The sequence below is a fragment of the Ailuropoda melanoleuca genome, chromosome 13 (assembly GCF_002007445.2).
Source record: "Ailuropoda melanoleuca isolate Jingjing chromosome 13, ASM200744v2, whole genome shotgun sequence".
NCBI lineage: Eukaryota > Metazoa > Chordata > Mammalia > Carnivora > Ursidae > Ailuropoda > Ailuropoda melanoleuca.
This window is the reverse complement of record NC_048230.1, coordinates 20,067,682-20,089,906: the sequence shown is the minus strand read 5'-3', so window position 1 is coordinate 20,089,906 and position 22,225 is coordinate 20,067,682. Positions and strand designations below refer to the sequence as shown.

Sequence of the window (22,225 nt, the reverse complement as noted above, 5' to 3'; positions counted from 1 at the left end):
CTGTTGGTGCCGTCCTTTCACCTCCAACCCTTACATATTTGACGTTGGCCCTTTCTTTTCTGTTTTGGTGATGTCACCTACGCACATTGCTTCAGTAACCGACCTCCATGCTCACAACTCCTCCAGTTCTATTGGGAGCTTTGTCTCCCTTGCAGGGTCTTAGTCCTGCCTTCTCCCCTCTGTGCGTGCTAAACACACCTTCTCAAGAGTCCATGCAGGGTGTCAAAGCCAGTTTCAAAGGTAAGCAAGCACCAGGTCCGAGGACTCCCTCTAAAGTCAGTCCCTCTATCTGTGCCATGAACTCTCTCTCCTTTACACTGAGAACACTGCTTTCAGGCTTCCTCTCTGGACATTTCCCGTCTTACACAGCTTAACTGTTCTTTGGTATGACCTCCATTCACACCAGAAAGCTCTTCCAACTTAGCTGCTCACCAGAGCAAGCTCAGATGGCCTGACCAAGTATTCAAAGCCTGCATGAGCCAGTGCCTGGGCGGCTCTGTCAGTTAAGCATCTGCCTCTGGCTCAGGTCATGATCTCTGAGTCTTGGGCTCCCTGCTCAGTGAAGAGCCTGCATTTCCCTCTCCCTCTGCCCCCTCTCCCCCCCAACCCATGCTCTCTGTCAAATAAATAAATAAAATCTTAAAGAAAGAAAGAAAAAAAAAAAGAACCGAAGCCGGCATGACCTGGTTCCACATCATCTTTTAGTTTCTATCCCCAAAGTGCCTTTCTCCTAGTTGTTTCTTCTACGTTGGATACGCACAGTAACTATCTCTTCAAGCTTAATAGCTTTGCCTACACCTTTGGAATGGGCTACCCTCACCCACACGGGATTCCCTTCCCCTTTTCTAACTGCACTGACTAGAGTAGGGACTAATATATAACCTTTAGCGGACCAAGCCAGAGGCTCGGCTCAGCCAGAATCTCTCTCAGGATTAGGACTAACAGACACCGAGACTGTTGTCAAGTCATGGGCTGGAGCTGGAACTGAAAGCCTATCATACAGAACGGAGCTAGTGGCCACACATGAGTGAGCAGAACTCCAACCCCAAGAGTGAAAGACAAGTGGCAGAGACTCAGAGCACAGATGGGACAAAGAGGCCTGGAGAAGTGGAGAAAATTCCACTGGGTTGATAGCTTTCAGGTTCTCATCCCTGCGTCCTTGAATGTCTATGACACTGCTTTGGCCTTAGGGTAACTTTCCTAAAGCTAACTTGAGTGGGTTTCTATTCCTTATAAAAGAAAAGCCTTGGCCAGAATACTCAGTGAAAAGTTTTTCTGGGGGAGGGGGAGGGTAGAGCGAGTGCATGTAGAGGGGGAGGGTGGCAGGGGGGCAGGGGAGGGAGAGAAAAATCTTAAGCAGGCTCTGCGTATGGAACCTGACTTAAGACTTGATCTCATGACCCTGAGGATCACGACCTGAGCCGAAATCAAGAGTCGGACGTTCAACCAACTGAGCCACCCAGGCGCCCCACAGTACAACTTGTTTGATGTGTACTGTGTGAACAACTTGTCTTTTCCTCAACCTGGCCTGTGTTTTCCTATCTCGATGCTTTTGTGCACATTCTCTTTCTACAACAGTTTCCTCCCGGCATCTCTGCTGGGCTGTTTTTCCCAACCCTCAAGGTAAAGTTTTCAAATATTTTTTCTTCTATAAAGCTTTCTCTGATTCTCTGAGACAATGTGATCTCTCCTTTATTTGAATTCCAATAGTACTGAGTACCTTTCTTAAGTCATAGCTGATCCTGAATCAAACTTCTTTTTATATATCTTACCTTGTTCCACAAGACAGTGAGCTTTTTCAAGTACAAACCAATGGCCTTCGTTCCCCAAACTGACTATCAGAATCACCTAGAGAATTTTATCTTTTTTGAACAAATACATTATCGTATGTAATGCTTCTTATGATTCTGATTGAGTAGGTCTGGAGTAGGTCACAGAAATCTATGTTTTATTTTTATTTATGTATTTATTTTTAAAAGTAATTTTTTTTAAAGATTTTATTTATTTGAGAGACAGCAAGGGACAGAGAGAGAGAGAGAGAGCGTGGGGAGAGGGGTAGAGGCAGAGAATCTCAAGCAGACTCCATGCTGAGCATGGAGCCCAACATGGGGCTCAATCCTATGACCCTGAGATCATGGTCTGAGCTGAAACCAAAAATTGAACGCTTAACCAAATGAGCCACCCAGGCACCCCGGAAATCTGTTTTAAATCATAGTAGGTGATTCTGATGACTAATGAGGTAAAGCGGAAGAACATTAGCTTAGAGCTGCTCTCGTTTAGCTGTGTGACCTTGAGCATAAGAGCCTTGGACATGGCAGCAATCATAACTGTTTTTAATTCTTTTGGCTCAAGGCTTTAAACTGGATTGAAATGCAAATCACAATTTAAGCTATACCCTTATGTAAACAGACTCTGCATCAGTGATTCTTAACCATGGGTGTACTAGAGAATTACCTGGGGACTTAAAAAAAAAAGGAAATGCTAGGGTCCCCCAGCAGACTGATGAAATTAGAACAGGGATGGGGTGGGCACTTAAGAGGTCTGGTCACCTGTATTTTTTTAAGTTCCCCAGGGTATTCTAATGCCTACTTGAATTGAGAAACACTCTTTTATATCTTTTCATAAAAGCAGCTTCAGGAGAGAGGAAAAAAAGAAGAAATGGGGGTGCCTGGGTGCCTCAGTTGTTACGCGTCTGCCCTGGGCTTGGCTCATGATCCCAGAGTCCTGGGATTGAGTTCCGCATCGGGCTCCCTACTCAGCTGGAAGTCTGCTTCCCTCTCTGCTTGCTGCTCCCCCTGCTTGTGCGCTCTCTCTCTGTCAAATAAATAAATGAAACCTTAAAAAAAAAAAAAAAAGGAAGAAGAAATTAAGTACTACCAAAAGAAGAAAAAAGTACAAAAGGAAAAAAAAACAGGAAACTAAAGATAAATTTGGCCTTGTTACAATTCTGTGCTGGATTAGCTCTGAACAGGAAGTAACTTAAATAAATATTCTTCCTCTAACTCAGAATATATACCTTAATAAATAAAAGCAGCAAACTCAAGATGACAATCTTAACAACAAGCTATATAAAAACACTTATGAAAATTGAAATTTGTTTTACTAGTATCCTTTCTCCCCAGGGAAGATCCAGATACATACCTTTTATGTCAGATTGAATATGCTGCCTCCTTCTCCTATTACCTTAAACCCAGTTTTTACAATTGCATTTCTATATTTGAAAACCTATAGTCTTACCTTTCTAATAGTCGCGACACATATTGTGGAAAGATTTAATGGGTCTATAGCTTCCAATTTCATTCCTTCCTTGAACCATTCCCCACTCTGGTCTACTTCTTTTACCTAAAGAATTACATGAAAGCACATCCACTGTTACAAATGTTATCATTTAAATAATTAAAATATTACCAATTTGAAAATGCTTATCAGATGAAAATACCAAATACCTTCTCCTACCTACCTAATATTATAACTCAAACTTCCGTCAGAGAATAGAGAGAATTCAGGTAAATAGACAGAATTTCAGAATAATTATAATCAATAGTTGTGACACCTATGGATCACAAGGTCTTAATCCTTTTAAGTGAACAAATGTAACTGTGATTTCCATAATGTTAGGAAAAAACCCACAACCCTCTTTCAAACCTAATTTACAAATGAGGGTTCTTATAAAAACTTCTTACCTTAGCAAATAAATGTGGTGGTGTATCAAAATGTCCATCCTGTTTCTTTGTAATATCTACAAGGAAAAGTTACATACTAATCTGTCAGCATTTGTGAGAAGACCAAAAACCACGTTTCTTTGAAGGTTTCAAACTCACAAGGTATGTATACTCTAGAACATGGCAGAAATGCATGCCTTCTACATTTATGGTGAAAAATATCCTCTAATAGTCTCTCTTCAGAGTACATGTGCTATTAAATACATTCAGAATGCTGGCAATTCCCTAGTTAGGGAATCACAACTTAGGAGGTATGCTTTAATGTGTTCAGTATTAAGTCTAACCACATTTAATCTTGCTCTTTTGATTAGAACTGAATGCAAAGGGAAAGGCTACCTTTAGATCTTTCAAATGGGCTGGCTGGGAAAAGTGTAAGACAACAAATGTTGTTGTGACCAGAAGTGCATTCTATTTAAATTGAAACAAGCGGAAGGAACATAAAGGAGTCAGGACCCTCCTATGCTCGTGTGAACCTTCCCTATCAAGGTGGAATGAGCAGCCCAGACAACTAGAATGCTACTTCTGGTCTCTGCTATTCTGTAGAGAAAAAATAACCAAGTAGTGCAATTTTGCCTCCATGCTGTTTTCCACAGGCGGTCTTGTCACCGGTGCTTACCGGATCTCTTGAATCGATGGCCTATGCTTCGAGACCAGCCGATAGGGTGGATCAGCGGGCTGTGCATATGACACCAGAAGTCATCTGTTCTATCTTCGCTCTCTTCGTACACTAGTCTCAATCTTCCTCCGATTACACTTTCCACCACTGCCACTCGTGTGCGACACAAATGCCTCTTGTCAACCACTTCCACTCTCATGCAAGGTTTGAAAGGGTACTGCATACTCTCTGTAACCTTCAACAAAAGCAGACAAAAACCATTCGGCATTCATGGCAAAGGTTTACAAATAATTCCAACATCGCACCATTAAAAATACGGAGTGCACTTGACATTTAACTAGACCGTCTGGCTCACTAAATTAAAACAATTCCTTAAAAAACTTCCAGGCTATTTCTTTTTTAGAGCTCTTAATCGACACTTCAGTCCTTTCTAAGATCCTGTCTTTACCTTCTGTGAGAAATCGGGAGGAAGTGTTTTGGCACCAGTAAGTCGTTTCACTAGAAAAGCTTTCCAGTTTGTATACTTATGCTGAATAGCTAAAACAAAAGAAATAACCAGTTACACTTTAGCAAAGAGTAGAAGTGCTTCATCAACTATTTTTTTTTTTTTAAATCACAACAATTTTCCCTGCAATTCAGAGTATTAAGGTTCTGCAGAAGAGTAACAAAAATAGAGAAAACAAGTATATCTTGCCAGCATATGAGTTACGTGAAACCAAAAAGTATTACTGTAATGCTGACATCACTTGAATATTACTGTGTGTGACACTGCACGGAAGTACACGTATTTTAATTACAGTAGGGGTAAAGAGGCCGCTTACTTCTAGGAGGGACAAGAGGTTTTCCACTGGCTGCACACCAGCCAACTGGATGGATGTCAGAGCCACAGACATTGCACCAGAAGTCCAGCCCGGGGTCATTTTCAAATCCTTCATATCTTAAAAGGGCGTTGTAACCTGAAACCAACAAACCCATCACCACATAATAAGAAAATGAAATGAAAGAGAAGAGGACCTAGCTGCAGGCACTGGGTGCCAGATGTTAGCGTGCACCCCCAGTAGAATCCCGTGTAGGGCGTGTAAGCAGACAGACGGCTGCACCCTTCCCCACTCCCCCAACTCTGAGACTGAGTTAGCAGAACTGGGGGCAGTGTGAGAACAGGCATTTCTAACAAGTCCCCAGGTGAAGCTGCTGCTACTGGTATACTGATCAAACTGTGAGGACCGTTTGTATAACGTCATTAGTTTAACTGTTTTGAGAGCATGGCTTCCCCCCTTTTAATGTATTTTAATTTTACCCCCAGTTTCTTCAATTCTAGAAAAGAAATTCTCACTGGAAACAGGGGTGGGGAAAGTCCTATCAGAATGTGTAGTTTTGAAAATAAAAGAAAGAAGGTTATGGTAAATGAGTAAAACCTTGTCAAGTTACAGAAATCCAGTTAAGTAACATTTCAAAGAAACTGCTTTGTCTACCTAATTGATGAGAAAATATTTTTGGATAATTTGGAGGTAGCTACCTCAAGCGTCTAATTTTTTCTGTCCTATTTTTTTGGAAATAAAATGTGAAGATGTTTGGTAAAAAAATTCAATAAACACAAATAAAAAGTATGTGAAAGGACTTAAAAAGACTGTACGTACTAAGCAAACGTGAAGCCTTCCTTCTTAGAAAGAACAAAAAAAAAAGTATGATCTATCCTGTGTATAATTTAATAAACCTTCTGTTGGTAGCAGATTACAATTTAATTTAAGGCCTTCAGGGGAATAAAACAGGTCCAACAAACTTATATTCCAGGCAGGGAGCTAAATTCAGTCAGCATTTTTATGTGTTAAGATCTATGATGAAAATTTATAGCATTAAACCTTTAGTTTTAAAATTCAGTAATTCACAGAATAATTCATGAGTTTGCCAACTGTTGCTGAGCTCTTAGTTCATGATTAACATCAGGCTCAATTCTAAAACGTCATTAAAGTGGCTTAAAATAAGATCTATGATGCAATTAGATAAAATCGAAATGTAAAATTGGAGATGGAAGGTAGAAATAATTCTTGGATATTAAACACATTGATCTTTAGAGCTATTTAAATGCAACTGGCTTAAACATCTAGGACAGAAAGAATATGTTGTTTTAAAATACGGTGTAGAGAACAATCCAAGCATTTAGAGATTGCTTGTACAGCTGGGGGAATGTTTCAAGAAAAAGCTGGGAACTGAATTGGGTAAAATGTCTGTGCCAAGGCACAGAGGTGCTAACATGCTCTATGAGGGAGGAGGGAGAACTCGCCTCATCAGAACACGGATAGCATTTCTGTTGGGAAACAATGAAAACTTTGGCCAGTGGTCTATGGAGCAACTCGTCAATAGCTGTAAATGTCGACCATCTCGATTCCTTAAGGACAAAGAAGCGATTAAAGATGCTTGAGCAGACCAAAAAAAAAAAAAAAAAAAAAAAAGATGGCTGAGAAGAAAAATAGCAGATCATCTTTAGTAAATCAAGTCTGTCAGCAGTACATAGTGAGCAGTGTGCAGGGTGTTTGGGGGAGAATGGCTGGAGAGAGGAATAGAAAGAGTAGGATGCATTAGATACCTCTGACTAATTTAAGGACAACTTATCTGAGTGGCTGCACCCCCGACCCCTGCCACCCGATACAGTGCCCTACGGTACCACTCACTGAGTGCCTCATCATAAATGCAGTCAGCATTTGGCAGATGGCAGCTCACGGGATAAACGAGGTCTCATGCTTCTGCACATCACCTGCCCATAGTGTCCAACACAGTACATACCTAATGCATTTATGTGATGAGCAATAAGGTAACAAAGACTAGGGTACATAGAAGCAGTGGGAGTGAAGAAAAAGAACCCAAGATACATGAAATTATCAACACTAGTTTACTTTTGGTATTATGGACCTTATCACTCTTCTTAGCACCTCAACTTTCTGTTACTTTTCAAAGCATTTCCCTATACCAGAGTTTGGCAAACTACATAACGGCCCACAATCTGGCCTATTGCCTTATAGTCTGCCATTTCAGAATGGTTTTACACTTTTAAATGGTTGAAAAAAATCAAAGGAAGAGTAACATTTCATGATATGTGACAGTTATATACAATTCAAATTTCAGTGCTTGTAAATGAAGTGTCCCTATCACACAGCCATGCCTACTCATTTATGTATTGCTACGGCTGATTTCTTGCTACGATGGTTGAGCTGAGGAATTGTGACAGAGACTGTAATGCCCACAAAGCTAAAAGTATTTACCGTCTTATTTTTTTATAAAATTTTTTTTTTGCTAACCTCTGCCCTTTTATCGTATTTATCATTTACTTGGCAATAGCTCGGAAATTTACAAATACGCTTTCTTACAAGTTACAAAAACATAACTGGCATTTTCTGGTAAATTATTATGTGTGCTTTCACCTGCTAATTTTACAATTCCAGCAATCCAGAAGACTTTGGTAGGTAGGCTGCAGTCTGTATTGGGAACTTCTACTCTCACATTTTCTGAGATATCACCCCAGCAGGTCCCCATAGGTGCCTGTCATATAAAAATTATTAAGTTATCATATTATTAACATAAAGTCCAAAACACATTATTTAAAATAAGCATTCCCATCAATAACAGACATATTAAATAAAAAATGCTATTTAATTCATTCATTTTTCTCTAAAAATAGTTATTTTCCTTTTCACAGAATTCTATTTGGAAAAAGCCAGTGTCAGGGGCAAGCTCAAGACGAAGAGAATTTCACATATATTAGAAAAGATCCATGTCAACTTCAAAATTCAACACTGTCCTAATTTAAGACCTGAGCAGCAATTTTTGTAAAAGCTATCACAAACTCAATAGATTTCACAAACTCAATAGATTTCACAGGATAAAGCAAAGAAACTTGTTATTTTTAATATACGCTGAATGAACACACTTTTACCTTAACCTAATTTTAAAGGGTCTGTCCAAAGAGCAGAAAGAAAAATAATTCCAATCAGCAATGTGCTTTCCAATAACGGGAGAAACAAAACTTAGTTATCTGTATTTCCAACTTAAATACATAAAACAGAAACATAGTCTCTGTTAAAACAGACATGGCAAAAGCACCAGATAAAGTTATTAAAAAGGTGGAGTTGAAGAGTTTTTGGAGATGCATACCAAGATAAATTGTTAAATAATTTATTATTTCTAAACAAAGAGGAAACGTTCAATGTTAGAACTGGTAATCACTAGCCTCCACACCACATGTTTAGGATGGGGACTCAGAAAGCTGATTACAAATGAGCATCATGAAGAGATTTTTCCAAGTCTAACATGCCCAAATTACAATTTCTATTACATTTTAATCTTTAAAACTTGAGGCCATTTACAATTATTTGAAGTTTATGCAATGGTTAATTAAATCAAATAAGTGAATTTAGGAATATAAATGCTGATAATACTAAACAGTCTCTGTGACCTTGACAATCAGCTCCTCGTTAAATATAATTTAGAACCTTGAACATAGAGAAAAGGACTGGGTAAGGTTATAAAAGACCTGATATTACGAACAAATCAGAAGAAGACAAAACAGCTTCAGAGCTCAAAGATAACCAAATAAAGACATCTAAGAGTTACACGATCTAGCCAATTTGAACATTGGGTAAATGTCTTCCTCGCAAGGCTTCTCATACTTTGGTGGATGCCAACCCAACAGGAGGATTAGCCTAAAACAGTACTCAACCCCTATCCTACCAACAAACAGTTCATGACATTTCTGAAGGAGAGGAAGAAAAGGTCAAATAATCCTGAACTAGAGTAAATCTGGACACCAAAGACAGAATAAAATTATGGCTCTTACTTTAAGTAGCACAAGCAATGAACATGCCTTAGTAACTTGGAGACAGTGGCCTATCTCCAATATTTGTGATTCTGGAAGGGTACATGTAACGATCTCCCTGAAGCTGTGCAAAAAAAACAATACATCCATTTTGACTACCTCTTTCTGCTGTTTTTGAACTGAAAGACTGGACTCTTCAGGTTCTGCTATCTCCCCCTATATCATTCTAGACTGTAGGGCCATCCCTATTGCCAGCAGGTATGATCAGAAAAGGAGAGGCTGGAAGGATGAGAGGTAACGTAGATTAAGCTAAGACACATTAACATAAAGACCATGTTTTCATTTCCGTGAGGATGAACCAATTAGAGCAGACAGATGAAGCTAAATGTATGCACTAAATTAAGGCAGGGTATCCACCCCTCTTTGTTTGGCTGCCAAATCTTGTGGAATGGGTTTATTTTTTGTCGAGAATAAAGCACGGCTATGCTGATAAATTGGGGGTTAGGTTGGCACACTGCTAAGTGAAGTTGGCAGAGAGTACTCCTCTTAGAGCTAGATACGACAATTTCACCAACTTTTTTTCTTTAACAATTATTTGCAGAAAATAACTTTTAGTCACAGTTTATTAAAGAAAATGAAGTGTCAATATGCTCACTTAAAAAATGAGGATAATATTCACTTTATTGGGGGATATTATGTTTTTGTCCCTACAGTCTGGATTGGTATAGGAGAAAGTAGCAGAAAGTGACATTTGTTCTTGCCTGTAAGGTTGTGGTTCTGCTAGGCCCTCTTAAACCAATCCATATGGTTCACTCTAAGAAACAAAAAATGAAGAAACAAAAACAACAACAAAAAAGAGCACCATAGTTTCTATGTAGCATGTGCTCAATGTGCTGAAATAATAAGGTAATTTTCACAGATACATCTGCCCTTTTGTTTAAAATGAATACTCTTAAGTGTGGAAGACTAAATGACCCAGGGCTTGACAGCCATCTTCATCCAAGTCATCTGTCTTCTCTTGCTGGCAGGAGGGATACCTCTGAAAGTCTGGATTGGCATAGCATGAACTAGCAGAACCATAATTTACAGGTAACAACAAATTTACCTTCCAGACTCAGGACGAGAGGTCCACCTCAGGCTCCTCCCAAATCAGGAAGATCTGCTTCACCACTTCCTGCTCCAGGGCCACTCGTGAGGGCTATCTGGGAGCGACTCTCCTTCCCTGCAAGGTAAGCTGTCATCAGGTCCTGCAGGACATGGCCAAATCCAAATGCTGAGGGCTCCCCAGCACAAATGAATGATAACCTCCATCTGACTGTCATCTATAAAAAAAATAACTGGGTGGGAAGTCTTATTTTCTGCATTTCAAGAACATTCCCAGATAGTCCAACAGCCCAGATGGCTAGACTCTCAGAGGGCCGATACACTGCACATATGATGCTTCATGGCAGAAATACAAATTTCCCTTCACAGAACTGCCAACCTATTTTGATAACCACCCACGATCTTCAACAAGTGGGCAGAGGTTAGCCCTGAAGTTGCACACAGGTAACCAAGAAAGAATCTAACCCAATGATGGTGTATGACAAATGAACAAAAAGCCACCAATGAAAGACTAGCAGGCATATGATTATTAAAGTTCATCCAATAGAGAAAGATGAAGTATTTTGTGGCCTAAAAGGGAAAAAACATTATAGAAAATTAACTGGAAAGAAAGTAGAACTCCTAAATGCTACTTGCTGGAACTGGCAGATTGAAATACGAAAAAATTGTTCCCTCTTTCTCCAGAAAGTCCACTCACCTTTTGCTTTGAGACCAGAATCTACTTTTTGAGGTGGTGGCAGCAGGATGAGGGGGCTAGTGTAGTAGAGTATAAAAGGAAAATGGGATGCGTGGGGTGGCAGCAAGATTAGGAATGGGAGAATGCGGTGTGTGTGTCAAAAGGGATAGGAAGCAATGGCTACTAATTTGAAAGGCATAAAATAGCCCACAAGTAAAAAAACCAACAATGTATTAAACCAATACTGGGTAAGAATCAGGAGATCCAAATAGAAAATCAAGAACCACTTTAGAAAACAGACCAAAATTAAAACAATCTAGATTATTTGGGCTTTCTTTAAACTTAAAAAAAAAAGACAGGTGATTTTTATCATACTAGAGTCCACTGTTTTCCTGTAGAAATTCTATCATGGCAAGACCAGTGACAGCTAACCCAGATGAAGCACTAAAAAGTGCCAGAAACGAACTGAAGTTTCATTTCCATTAGGAATTAATTCTGCAATCTAGGATGACATACTGAAGATTCTAACTTTAGTGAGAACAGACACGAATATTTATCTTCAACTTTCAGTGGAGTCGTGTGTATGTGTGGTCAAGGCTAGGGGAAAAAAGCCAAAAAATAATTTTACTTGAAATGGAATATTTTACTAATAAACACATACTTGAGAAATGGAGCATGAGTTTTACTATAAAGAGAAACTATGTCATTGTACATATGCAAACAAAAAGACTTTTGTTTTTGATCTTGAAATCCAAAAATATACTTGTACACTTGTTGCAAACCAGTGCGGATAACCTTACCTTCTCAAAACACCTGGCATACAGGTCAGGTGTCAAAGAGAGGATTAGAATATACCATGTAAGTGATACCAGGTATATTTGTGGAGGCAGTGAAGTCAGCTTTTAAGTTATGGTATACGTGTGTACAAAAAAATAACAAAACTATAACTATTATCAAGGGAGAAAGTAGTAGGATGACTTCTGATCATAGCAGTGAGTTATCAACAAGGCACCAGAGTATATAGTCCAGTATCAAATGAAAGCAACCTCAAGTCTCTAAATACATGACTAAAGGATTGATTTACGTTTCACCTCTACTTGATATTAGCACATTTTGGCCTGTGCTGTTAATGTCTAGAAAAAAATGTTTTACTCGATTTTAAAAGGCAAGTAACGGGAAATAGGACTGCTTCAATTGGAAAGACTACAGTCTTGGGGGGCCTGGGTGGCTCAGACAGTTATGCATCCAACTCTTGGTTTGGGCTCAGGTCATGATCTCAAGGTTGTGAGACTGAGCCCCATGTTGGGCTCTGGATTCAGCACAGAGTCTGCTTAAGATTCTTTCCCACCCCCTCTCAGCATCTCCCCCAACTTGTGCCCTCTATCTCTAAAATAAATAAGTAAAATAAAATCTTTAAAAAAATAAAAATAAATAAATAAAAAAAGACTACGGTCTTTCAAAAAAATCAGAATACTTTACAGGTCAATGTTCTGCACACACATCGATCAACTGGAGGCTCTCTTGTGTTCAAACATAAATTACTAGAAGAAAATCACCTGTGAATCTCATGATTGTATACAGTGCACCTAACTGGCACTGATACTGCAGTCACAGTTTGGATTTTTCCACAGTTAGGATAGATATAGATACTGCTTTTAGAGGCTGTGAAAAAATAGGAAATATATATAAAAAATAGGAAAAAAGGGGCGCCTGGGTGGCACAGAGTTTAAGCGTCTGCCTTCGGCTCAGGGCGTGATCCCGGCATTGTGGGATCGAGCCCCACATCAGGCTCTTCTCTATGAGCCTGCTTCTTCCTCTCCCACTCCCCCTGCTTGTGTTCCCTCTCTCGCTGGCTGTCTCTTTCTCTGTCGAATAAATAAATAAAATCTTTAAAAAAAAAAAAAAAGGAAAAAAATGTANCCCCCTGCTTGTGTTCCCTCTCTCGCTGGCTGTCTCTTTCTCTGTCGAATAAATAAATAAAATCTTTAAAAAAAAAAAAAAGGAAAAAAATGTATATATATATATATATATATACACACACATATACACATACTTGAGAAATGGAGCGTGAGTTTCACTATATATATATATATCTATATTTATTTATTTCTGTCTGATATATACCTATCCATCTCTGCCCCTTGTTCCTGGCACAGAGCTCTTAAAACCTGTCATTTCCTAAGTGATAAGAGCACCAGGGAGCACCTTTTGTTCTCATCGGTCTCTAACCTTGGTCCTGACATCCAGCTCCTAAATCCTTTGGAATCTCTTAAGTGATAGGAGCACTTTTGTTCTAATGAGGAGACTCTGGGTAGGTTCCTAGACAGCCTCAGGATGGGGGCTGGTTGCCAGAAAGACCAGCCTATGAGTAGAAGCTTAGAACCACTGGCCCCAGTCCCCATCCTCTGGGAAAGGGAGAGAGTGTGGAGACTGAGTTCATGACTGGTCAGATCTATACTATGAAGCCCTCATCAGAATCCCAAAATATAGGCTTCCCCTGCCACCCGAAAGTAGATAAAATCATAACTATAACCATAAAACCTTTTTTAAGCCAAGATGGCGTAAGGTGAGAAAGCACTTTCTGTTTCCTGAAAGCAAAAATCCATTTCTGATTTCTTTTGGTTGGTGAAAACAGGTACCAATGCAGGCCTTTCGTAAAAGTGAAGTCGTGTAAAGCGGATTTTCGGATAGTGAAAGAAATCTGTATATGGGGTTCAGAGAGCTTCTGGGTTGGTGATCACGTGGGGGTGCTAGGAGAGTGGCACACCCAGAGAGGGCATGAAGTTCCATGCCCTTTCTCACAACCTTGACTTACCTATCTTTTCATCTGGCTGTTCACCTGTACTATTTATTATACTTTACAATAAACTGGCAAATGTAAGGATTTATTTCCCTGAGTTCTGTAAGCCATTCTAGCAAATTATTGAGCCCAAGGAGCAGGTCATGGGAACCCTGATTTAGAGCCAGTTGGTAACAACTGGGACTTCGTATTGGTATCTGACGTGGGGCTAGTCTTGTGGGACTGAGCCCTTAACCTGAGGGATATGATGCTAACTCCAGGCAGACAGTGTCAGAATTGAGCTGAATTGTCAGACACCCAGCTGGGGTTAGAGAATTACTTGATGTGTGGAAAACCTGCTCACCTGGTGTCAGAAATATTGTGTGGTAGCAGTACATGAGTAAAAGAAACGCAGGAGCGTTTTTCTTATGAGGGCTTACTTAAAAACTACATTAAAAAACAAAACAAAACTAGAAAACTTTAAATTATGGAAAGCAGGGTAAAGCCCAAAACTGAAATATAATCTGGCTACTGAAAAAAGTAACAAGAGTTTCATTTACAACAAGAGATGGATGAGATGAACTAGATGATTTTTAAGATACTTTACAGTTTTGTGACCACATGATTTTGGATTAATTAAAAGTGTTATTACCTAATTCAGTGGTTTCCAACTTCTGAGACTGCCAAGGAAGGGGAAGCCAAGGATGAGAGCCAAGGCTCTGGCCACCCCACCCCACCCTTGCTAGATCAATCAGTGTAGCTTCCTCTTATCCTAACTATGTCTATTAGGGAAAAGAGTAGTAATTCTGAAGCTTAAACAAACAAACAACCCCCCAAAAAACAAAAACCAAAAGCCAAAAAAAAAAAAGAAAAAGTCTCCAAACTTCCAAACTACCACCTAGACAAAATTAAAGTTATACTAGACACACGGCAATCATGATATACAGATTTGAAGTAGGTATATTTAATAACAGCTGAGGCTCAATTTCCTTTGCTAATTATAAAAAATGTCAACATTGCTGTAACCGAGTGACTGAGTAGAAAGCAGTGTGCATTACTACAGCAACTATCAGAGAGGACACAGTCCTACGATACACTTTGCAGAAACTTCATTCTTAGAAGTTTAAAGATAGACTGGGGGAAAAAGAGCTCCACTCCTGAAATCTTGTGATTTTAGAACTAATTACAATCATACTTAAGTGCCAGGAAATAGAAAGTGTTTGCTTACCTGTGATCCTTACTCCTGAAGAGGTCCGGTTATGTTAAAGAAGCAAGACACTCAAGGCTCTGACACTGCTCCCAGCCCCAATTCTTGGTTCAATCAGCACAGTTCTGTTTCCATGTTACACACTGAATGTTTCTTAAAATTATGTTTGAAAAAGAATCCCCCATGAGCAGGAAAAGGCTCCCAACCTGTGTGCAAGTTGGGGACAAGGCACAGGTGGAGTCTGCAGGAAGTGGGCCTTACTGATGAACCAGTGTTAGGGCGGGGGGTTGAGTCTTAGAAGATAAGATGGATGAAACGAGGCAGGGCCTTGCGCTCCCAGCAGCACCTGACAACAGACTTTCTAAAGCCAAAGCCAGTAACTCTCCTTGGAGACCTAGAGAACTACTTGGGGGAAGAACTAGGAAGAGTCCTCTCTGAAGGACAAAATCAAGTGTAGCATGAGGTCTGATGGAAACCAAATGGCTTCAAGTGAAGATGCTGGTTAAGGCAACAAAGCAAACTCATCTGTACTAAAATAAACTAAGAAATTACCGGTATCAGTTGCTTTCCTACTCGATGAGAAAAAGGCAGTAAAGAAAGATGAGTGGAGCAGGAAGACACTGGGTGACAGATGCTGTGCTTCTTTTTTTTATTTTTTTATAGTTTTCTCTTTTTTTTTTTTTTAAGATTTTATTTATTCATTTGACAGAGATAGAGGCAGCCAGCGAGAGAGGGAACACAAGCAGGGGGAGTGGGAGAGGAAGAAGCAGGCTCATAGTAGAGGAGCCTGATGTGGGGCTCGATCCCATAACACCGGGATCACGCCCTGAGCCGAAGGCAGACGCTTAACCGCTGTGCCACCCAGGCGCCCCAGATGCTGTGCTTCTGAGCGAGAACCGGGAGCCTGCACAATATCGTTATTAATAAGACAATAAGGCTAGCTGCTCTAATCTATATGATAGAACACTTTAATCTTAAAAAAGCAGAGTTGAAAACAAAATCAGTTTCATTATTATAAGAGAGATTTTCTTACAAAGAACTTTAATAGACACGGACATGAAATAAAATATGCTTTTGGGATTTTGAAACGCCTTTAAAAAAATACCCTGACTACTTACATAACATAGCTTTACACAGTATATGGTATCAATATATACAAAACCCCCAGAATATTAAATTAAAGGTAGGAAAAGAGATAAAGGCTATTCAGAAGAGACAACAAATGTTCCAGGTATCTGGGATGAAGGAGTTATAACTGAGAACTTAATCTGAGTTTGAGTTTCTCAAAAGCAGAAAGAACTATAGAGAGAGAAAGATCTGCTTTGCAATTCTCTTTAATGTTGCTGTTGCTGTGTATTTATTTAATCTATTTCACAAATGTGACACTACTATCCAACTTATGGTAAAGTATGTCACTATACTGTACACTGAGTAAAGTATCTAGGATCCCACTTAGGCTGCTTTAGACAGTCAGCATGCCACCAGCTAAGGGATGAACATCTGTACTCCCAGGAAAAAAAACTAACAAGTGAATGAACTCAGCTTTAGTTTATATTTCTACCACTGATTTCAGATGCTTGGCCTTGATCAAGAGTCTGTACTGGCCGTGAACAAATGAAAATGCAAAAATGCATTTGGGTTTCCACAACAAGAACTTAAGCTCAGTTTTGTCCACATGCTGTTAGTTAGTTAGTTAGTTACTGGTTTATTTATTTATTTATTTAAAGGTTTATTTATTTATTAGAGAGAGACAGCAGGGGGAGTGGGAGAGGAAGAAGCAGGCTCCCAGTGGAGAAGCCTGACGTGGGGCTCGATCCCAGAACGCCGAGATCACGCCCTGAGCCGAAGGCAGACGCTTAACGACTGCGCCACCCAGGCGCCCCCACATGCTGTTATTTAAAAGTGAAATCCTAACTTAACAAAATGTTCAGCGTAAGCAAAATTTCATTCACTAATTTTCTTTTCTCTTTTAAAAAAAGATTTATTTATTTATTTGAAAGAGAGAGAGACAGCCAGTTAGAGAGGTAACACAAGCAGGGGGAGTGGGAGGGGAAGCAGCAGGCTCCCAGCAGAGCAGGGAGCCCGATGCGGGGCTTGATCCCAGGACCCTGGGATCATGCCCTGAGCCAAAGGCAGACGCTTAATGACTGAGCCACCCAGGTGCCCCATCATTCATTAATTTTCTAAATTCTCTTTTCTTTTTGTACACAGTCAGTAGCAGACAGAATTTTTTTCATAGCAGATAAAACCTTTAAATATCAATTAAACTTGTAGTAAGGTCAAAAAAGTTTTGGAGAGAATAAATCATAGATCACTGAACAAAAAGGAAGAGGATCAAAAGGAATAAACGTATCTTCTGATAACTTTTTTTTTAAAGATTTTATTTATTTATTCGACAGAGATAGAGACAGCCAAGCGAGAGAGGGAACACAAGCAGGGGGAGTGGGAGAGGAAGAAGCAGGCTCATAGCGGAGGAGCCTGATGTGGGGCTTGATCCCACAATGCCGGGATCACGCCCTGAGGTGAAGGCAGACGCCCAACCACTGTGCCACCCAGGCGCCCCTCTGATAACATTATTAACATAATTCTGAATTACTTCATATTCTCTGTAAGAATCTACTTGCCAAAAAGAACATCCTGCAAAGGGTTTTCCAGTATGTACCACATTTTTCAGTTCACAGCGCTCTATTACTAATAGTTCCTTCTTTGTTTTTGTGATTTTACCTTTGGAGACAAAAACATAACTGGAAGAAAGATCCTTCCTTTTCCGAATTACCAGGTCAGATCACAAAGATTTAGGTAACATGCACGATGGATGGTTTGTACTACATTGAGCCATACGACATTGCCAACACACATGATATACAAAGCCAGCAACTGTATATGGTTCAGTTTAACATGAAAATTAGAGGAGACTAGTACTTTTCCATATTCGAACAATTGCATATTGTAATTTCTTTAAAGGATGCTTTTACTTGTAAAACTTCTAGAAATTATTTTTATTACTAATAAGTATAATAAAAAAGAAACATTTTTATGACAATGTATAAAATAAAGATCTTCTAAAGACAAGACATGTAGGTGTTATTGTATCTTCAGCTTTAAACCATGGCTAAGTATTTCAATAGGAGGTGAGAAATTCCATACTCACATGTTTAAAGCAGGTAACTGGAGCTGCTATAAAGCTATTGCTATTGATGTAGTTACCCCAGCTGAAGCCTTCCATGGAGACTGCTGCTGAAAAAAAATAAATTTAGATATATTACAATTCTCAAACCTGTTATTTATAAGAAAATGTGACATGATATAAAATTATCACCTTGAAAGAAAGTTTTTTTTTTCCTGTAAAGATCTGAGAACTTTTCTAAATAAACATGAACTTTTGTATAGATCATTATCTGCAAACAAACAGCAGTTTAGGTCTTCCATACATAGCATAAGCTGCTTGGGAAGTGAAGTAAGAAAGAGCTCTTCAGTAATCAGTAGCAAAGAACAGCTTAGAGCAGAAGTGTTCAAGGAACGCCATGGCTGCTTTTGGGTTTTTATTCCCAAGCAGCTTTTACTGGGTACCTCAATGAGATCTCTACCCGGTATCTGCCACTGATACCTTCATGAGGGTTTTTCATTGCTTTACTCCCTGCTATGTCTCCCTGCTTCTGCTCTGTAGAATTTTCTATTAGAAACGATCCTTTCCTCAACTCTTCCTCTTACTACTCTCTTCTCCCTGCTCCCTTCAAAGCCTGCTAAATGTCCTATTTGCTTTTTATCTCCACAATGCTCCCCACCATCCACAGCATAGAGAACCTGTACAGAGAAAATAATAAGCCAAATAAAAAATGTTAAAGATACTGCCCCAAGCACTATGGACTTGTGAACACAACTACTCTCTTCTAGAATAATTTACTGAAACCAAAACCATCATCAGGAAGCCTAATGTCATAATGTACTAGTAGGGCCTAGATATAGCTTAGTTAACAAAGTCCAAAATTAAAATGTCATTAACTCAAACTAGATGAATCAGTATCAAATATTTTACCTCTATTACATTCACCGATATTACCTGCTTTAGTCTTTGCTTGATTTTGCAAGGTAGCTTGATACTGAGCATATGCGGCTAGTTTAGCAACTAAAGGTTGTTTCTGAAGAACTTTTGCTTTCTTTGTTGGAGGCTTACCCTAAAACAAGAAGAGTTAAGTAAATAGGATTCTTTTTCATCCACCCCCCCCACCGAAAAAATTAACCTGATTGCATACTACTCATTCTGCTTAAGTAACATCAAGGGTTTAGAAAATTATTAAAGCAGAGGAAACATACAAGGAATTTTAACATGAGAAATGTTTTCTGGAGTTCTGCTACAATGTAGATATCTAACATGGGTAGCAGAGCTGACACAGACTAAAATAGCAATATGCAAATTAATATGTTAATAAAAAATTATATCCCATAAGATGTTAAAATACAGGCTTGGTGGATACTTGATTCCTTCTTATACTAGATAAAACCAGTGGTTATTCACTCATGCAGGTTGCCAAGCATTGCTATTTATATGGTAAGAGAAGATAATTTAATGTTTAAAGAGCAAGTGACTGAGGTTTATACCTTTAGTGCTAACGCAAAAGATCAATGACAAAATGATCATGGGCCAAATTCACAGTGTGACAAACTGCCATCCATTTGGGTATAGACCACTGCTCAGGATCTTACGTACTGTCTATCTGAAATACAGAAATACATCTAAGTGATGTATTTCCTTAATTTGGGGAATTTATATCATCCTTTCAGGGTTACGTAATGATCACAACAAGTTAAAGGAGAGTAAGATAAATGTGATCAAATATATTACAGAAATCAGTTAAATGCCTTAAGAACATTGTTTATATGCTACAAGAGTAACAACTTAGTCAAATGGTCAAATCTCCATTTTGTAGGCATTGATGTACACTTAAAGAAAGATGAATTTCTTTTTATACCATGAACGTTTTCAAAAAGGTGAGTTGGATTAACCAAACATTTGTTCAAGGTATCAAATCGGTTCCAATCAAAAGTACAAAGCAAAGATGATGGAGAAATAATACCAAAGGGTAAGTCATTTCCCCCCAAAATACTGAATGATTCCACCTTGATGTTAACTCAAAAGAAAACAAGGGGGAAAAATGGCCTCAGTTTCTGTATATAACAAGGTGCTTATTATATTTCTATTTATTTAGAAAAAGAGCAAGTATTTTTCATTCACTTATACACACAGTTCATAGTTTACTTTGGATAGCATACCTTGTCTATTTATAAGAGCTGTTCAATTTTATGGACTGAGCAAACTCTGGGGACCACATATTTCAAAAAAAAAGTGTGGGGTATAAAGTGGTAAATGGCCAACTGGGTGAAGTGGAGTGCAGTGAATCACAATCAAATGACAGATAAACAGTGAAAGCCATAGAAATAACAGATATAAAGAATAAGAAGGTTTCTGTACCGTTACCTGAAGTCTGGCCAAAATGCTTGCCTTCTTGGAGTTTGACGAATAGCTTCGTGAACATGAAACGCTGCAGAAACGCTTTGTTTTGGAGTAAAATGCATCTCGCACACCAACCATCCCACACATTTCACAGGTAGCTAATTAAGAAAATAAAAACACTGGTGTCATGATCATATAAGAAAACCATTTTTTTTTTTTTAGATTTTTTAAATTTATTTATGTGACAGAGAGACAGACAGCGAGAGAGGGAACACAGCAGGGGACTGGGAGAGAAAGAAGCAGGCTCCTAGCAGAGGAGCCCGATGTGGGACTCGATCCCGGAACGCCGAGATCACGTCCTGAGCCGAAGGCAGATGCTTAACGACTGCGCTACCCAGGCGCCCCAAGAAAACCATTTTTTACCTAACAGTTTTAATCACTTATTATCCAAAGGTTTGAATTTCAACAGTAAACCGACAGGAAATGTCTTCTGTTACACAAATGATGGAAAACCCTCCACAAAAGTTAGAGAAAAGACTGGTATGATGCCATGGCTACGGCTCCAGAGAGTCTGACCGTAGCTTGAAGTCTAACAGGCTTTCCAAAGGGTCTAAACCCACAAACAAATACAAAGCAGTTCCCACTTCCACGTCCTTAGTGCTCACCATGCGCCGGGCATTTTCACATACACTAAGAGCTCTAGCCTCCTGAAAGGATTATAAACAAAAGATGAAAAGGAGTGCAACGCAACTGAGGATTAACACAGACAGCAACTGAGGATTAACACAGACAGCAACCGAGAAAGAGCCAAGTCTTGGAAAAATGCTAAGGGTAATACACAGATTTTTCAAGTTACGTTCAGAGGACAAGAAGGAAAGGACGGGTTCAAAGCTTGAGGTAAGTGCTTGATTATTCTCTTTGATAACAGAGGAAAACAAGACTGACTACTAATGTGCCTCTTTAGTAAATTCGCATAATGGACAACAATCTGAAAGGCAGAATTAGAAGAGGGGTCACAAGAACTGGATAAATAAACAGATATGTACCTGGGAGTGGGACTGCTAGGTTATGACAGTTCTAGTTTCAATTTTTTTGAGGAATCGCTCTACCTACTGTGTTCTGTAATGGCTATATACCAATTTACAGTCCCACCAGCAGTGTATAAGAGTTTCCCTTTCTGCACATCCTCACCAACATTTGTTATCTCTTTTATCATTTTGGTAAGTCATCCCAACAGGTGTAAAGTGGCATCTCATTATGGTTTTGATCAGTATTTTCCTGATAATTAGCGATGCTGAGCCCTTTTCATGTACCTGTAAGCCATCTGTATGTCTTCTTAGGAAAAATGTCTATTCAGGTCCTTGTCCATCTTTTATTTGTTTTTTTTTGCTACTGAGTTGTAGGAGTTCTTTATCGGGTATGATTTGCAAATATTTCTTTTCCCATTCTATAAGATGCCTTTTCAATTTACTGCTTCCATTACTGTGCAGACATCCTTAGTTTGATGTAGTCCCATTTATTTATTTTTGCTTTTGTTACTTCTGCTTTTGTGTCTAAACCAAGAAATCACTGCCAAGACCAGTGTCAAAAAGCTTTTCCCCTATGTTTTCTTCTAGTTTTAGGTTTTACATTGAAGTTTAATCATTTTAAGTTGATTTTTGTTGAGTGGTGTAAGACAAGGATCCAGTTTCACTCTTTTGCATGTGCATATCCAGTTTTCCCAACACCATTTATTTATGAGATTGTCCTTGCTCTATTCTGTATTCTTGGTGCCATTGTCAATAATTAGTTGATTGATAATCAGTATTTCAAGCAGATAACTACATTGCATGTTCACTGTAGCATTAGTCACAAAAGCAAAG

General features: G+C 39.1%; 1 protein-coding gene across 8 annotated transcripts in view; it reads right to left on the bottom strand.

Annotated features, from left to right (window-relative positions):
- MBTD1 (mbt domain containing 1) overlaps positions 1-22,225 on the bottom strand; it is a 67,397-nt gene that overhangs the window by 15,987 nt on the left and 29,185 nt on the right. For 5 of the 8 annotated variants that reach the window (XR_002144030.2, XM_034641535.1, XM_034641536.1 and 2 more), the window contains 9 exons: positions 20,382-20,521; positions 18,972-19,086; positions 18,063-18,148; positions 7,755-7,872; positions 5,160-5,294; positions 4,787-4,875; positions 4,339-4,573; positions 3,684-3,739; positions 3,238-3,342 (listed from right to left, as the gene is read on the bottom strand). Coding sequence is in view for 7 of the 8 variants with exons in the window: in XM_034641535.1 (XP_034497426.1) it covers positions 3,238-3,342; positions 3,684-3,739; positions 4,339-4,573; positions 4,787-4,875; positions 5,160-5,294; positions 7,755-7,872; positions 18,063-18,148; positions 18,972-19,086; positions 20,382-20,521 (1,079 nt within the window). In the remaining variant the exon portion in view is untranslated. The remainder of the gene's footprint in view (positions 1-3,237; positions 3,343-3,683; positions 3,740-4,338; positions 4,574-4,786; positions 4,876-5,159; positions 5,295-7,754; positions 7,873-18,062; positions 18,149-18,971; positions 19,087-20,381; positions 20,522-22,225) is intronic. The other 3 variants (XM_011233318.3, XM_011233319.3, XM_034641533.1) reach the window with 3 other exon arrangements.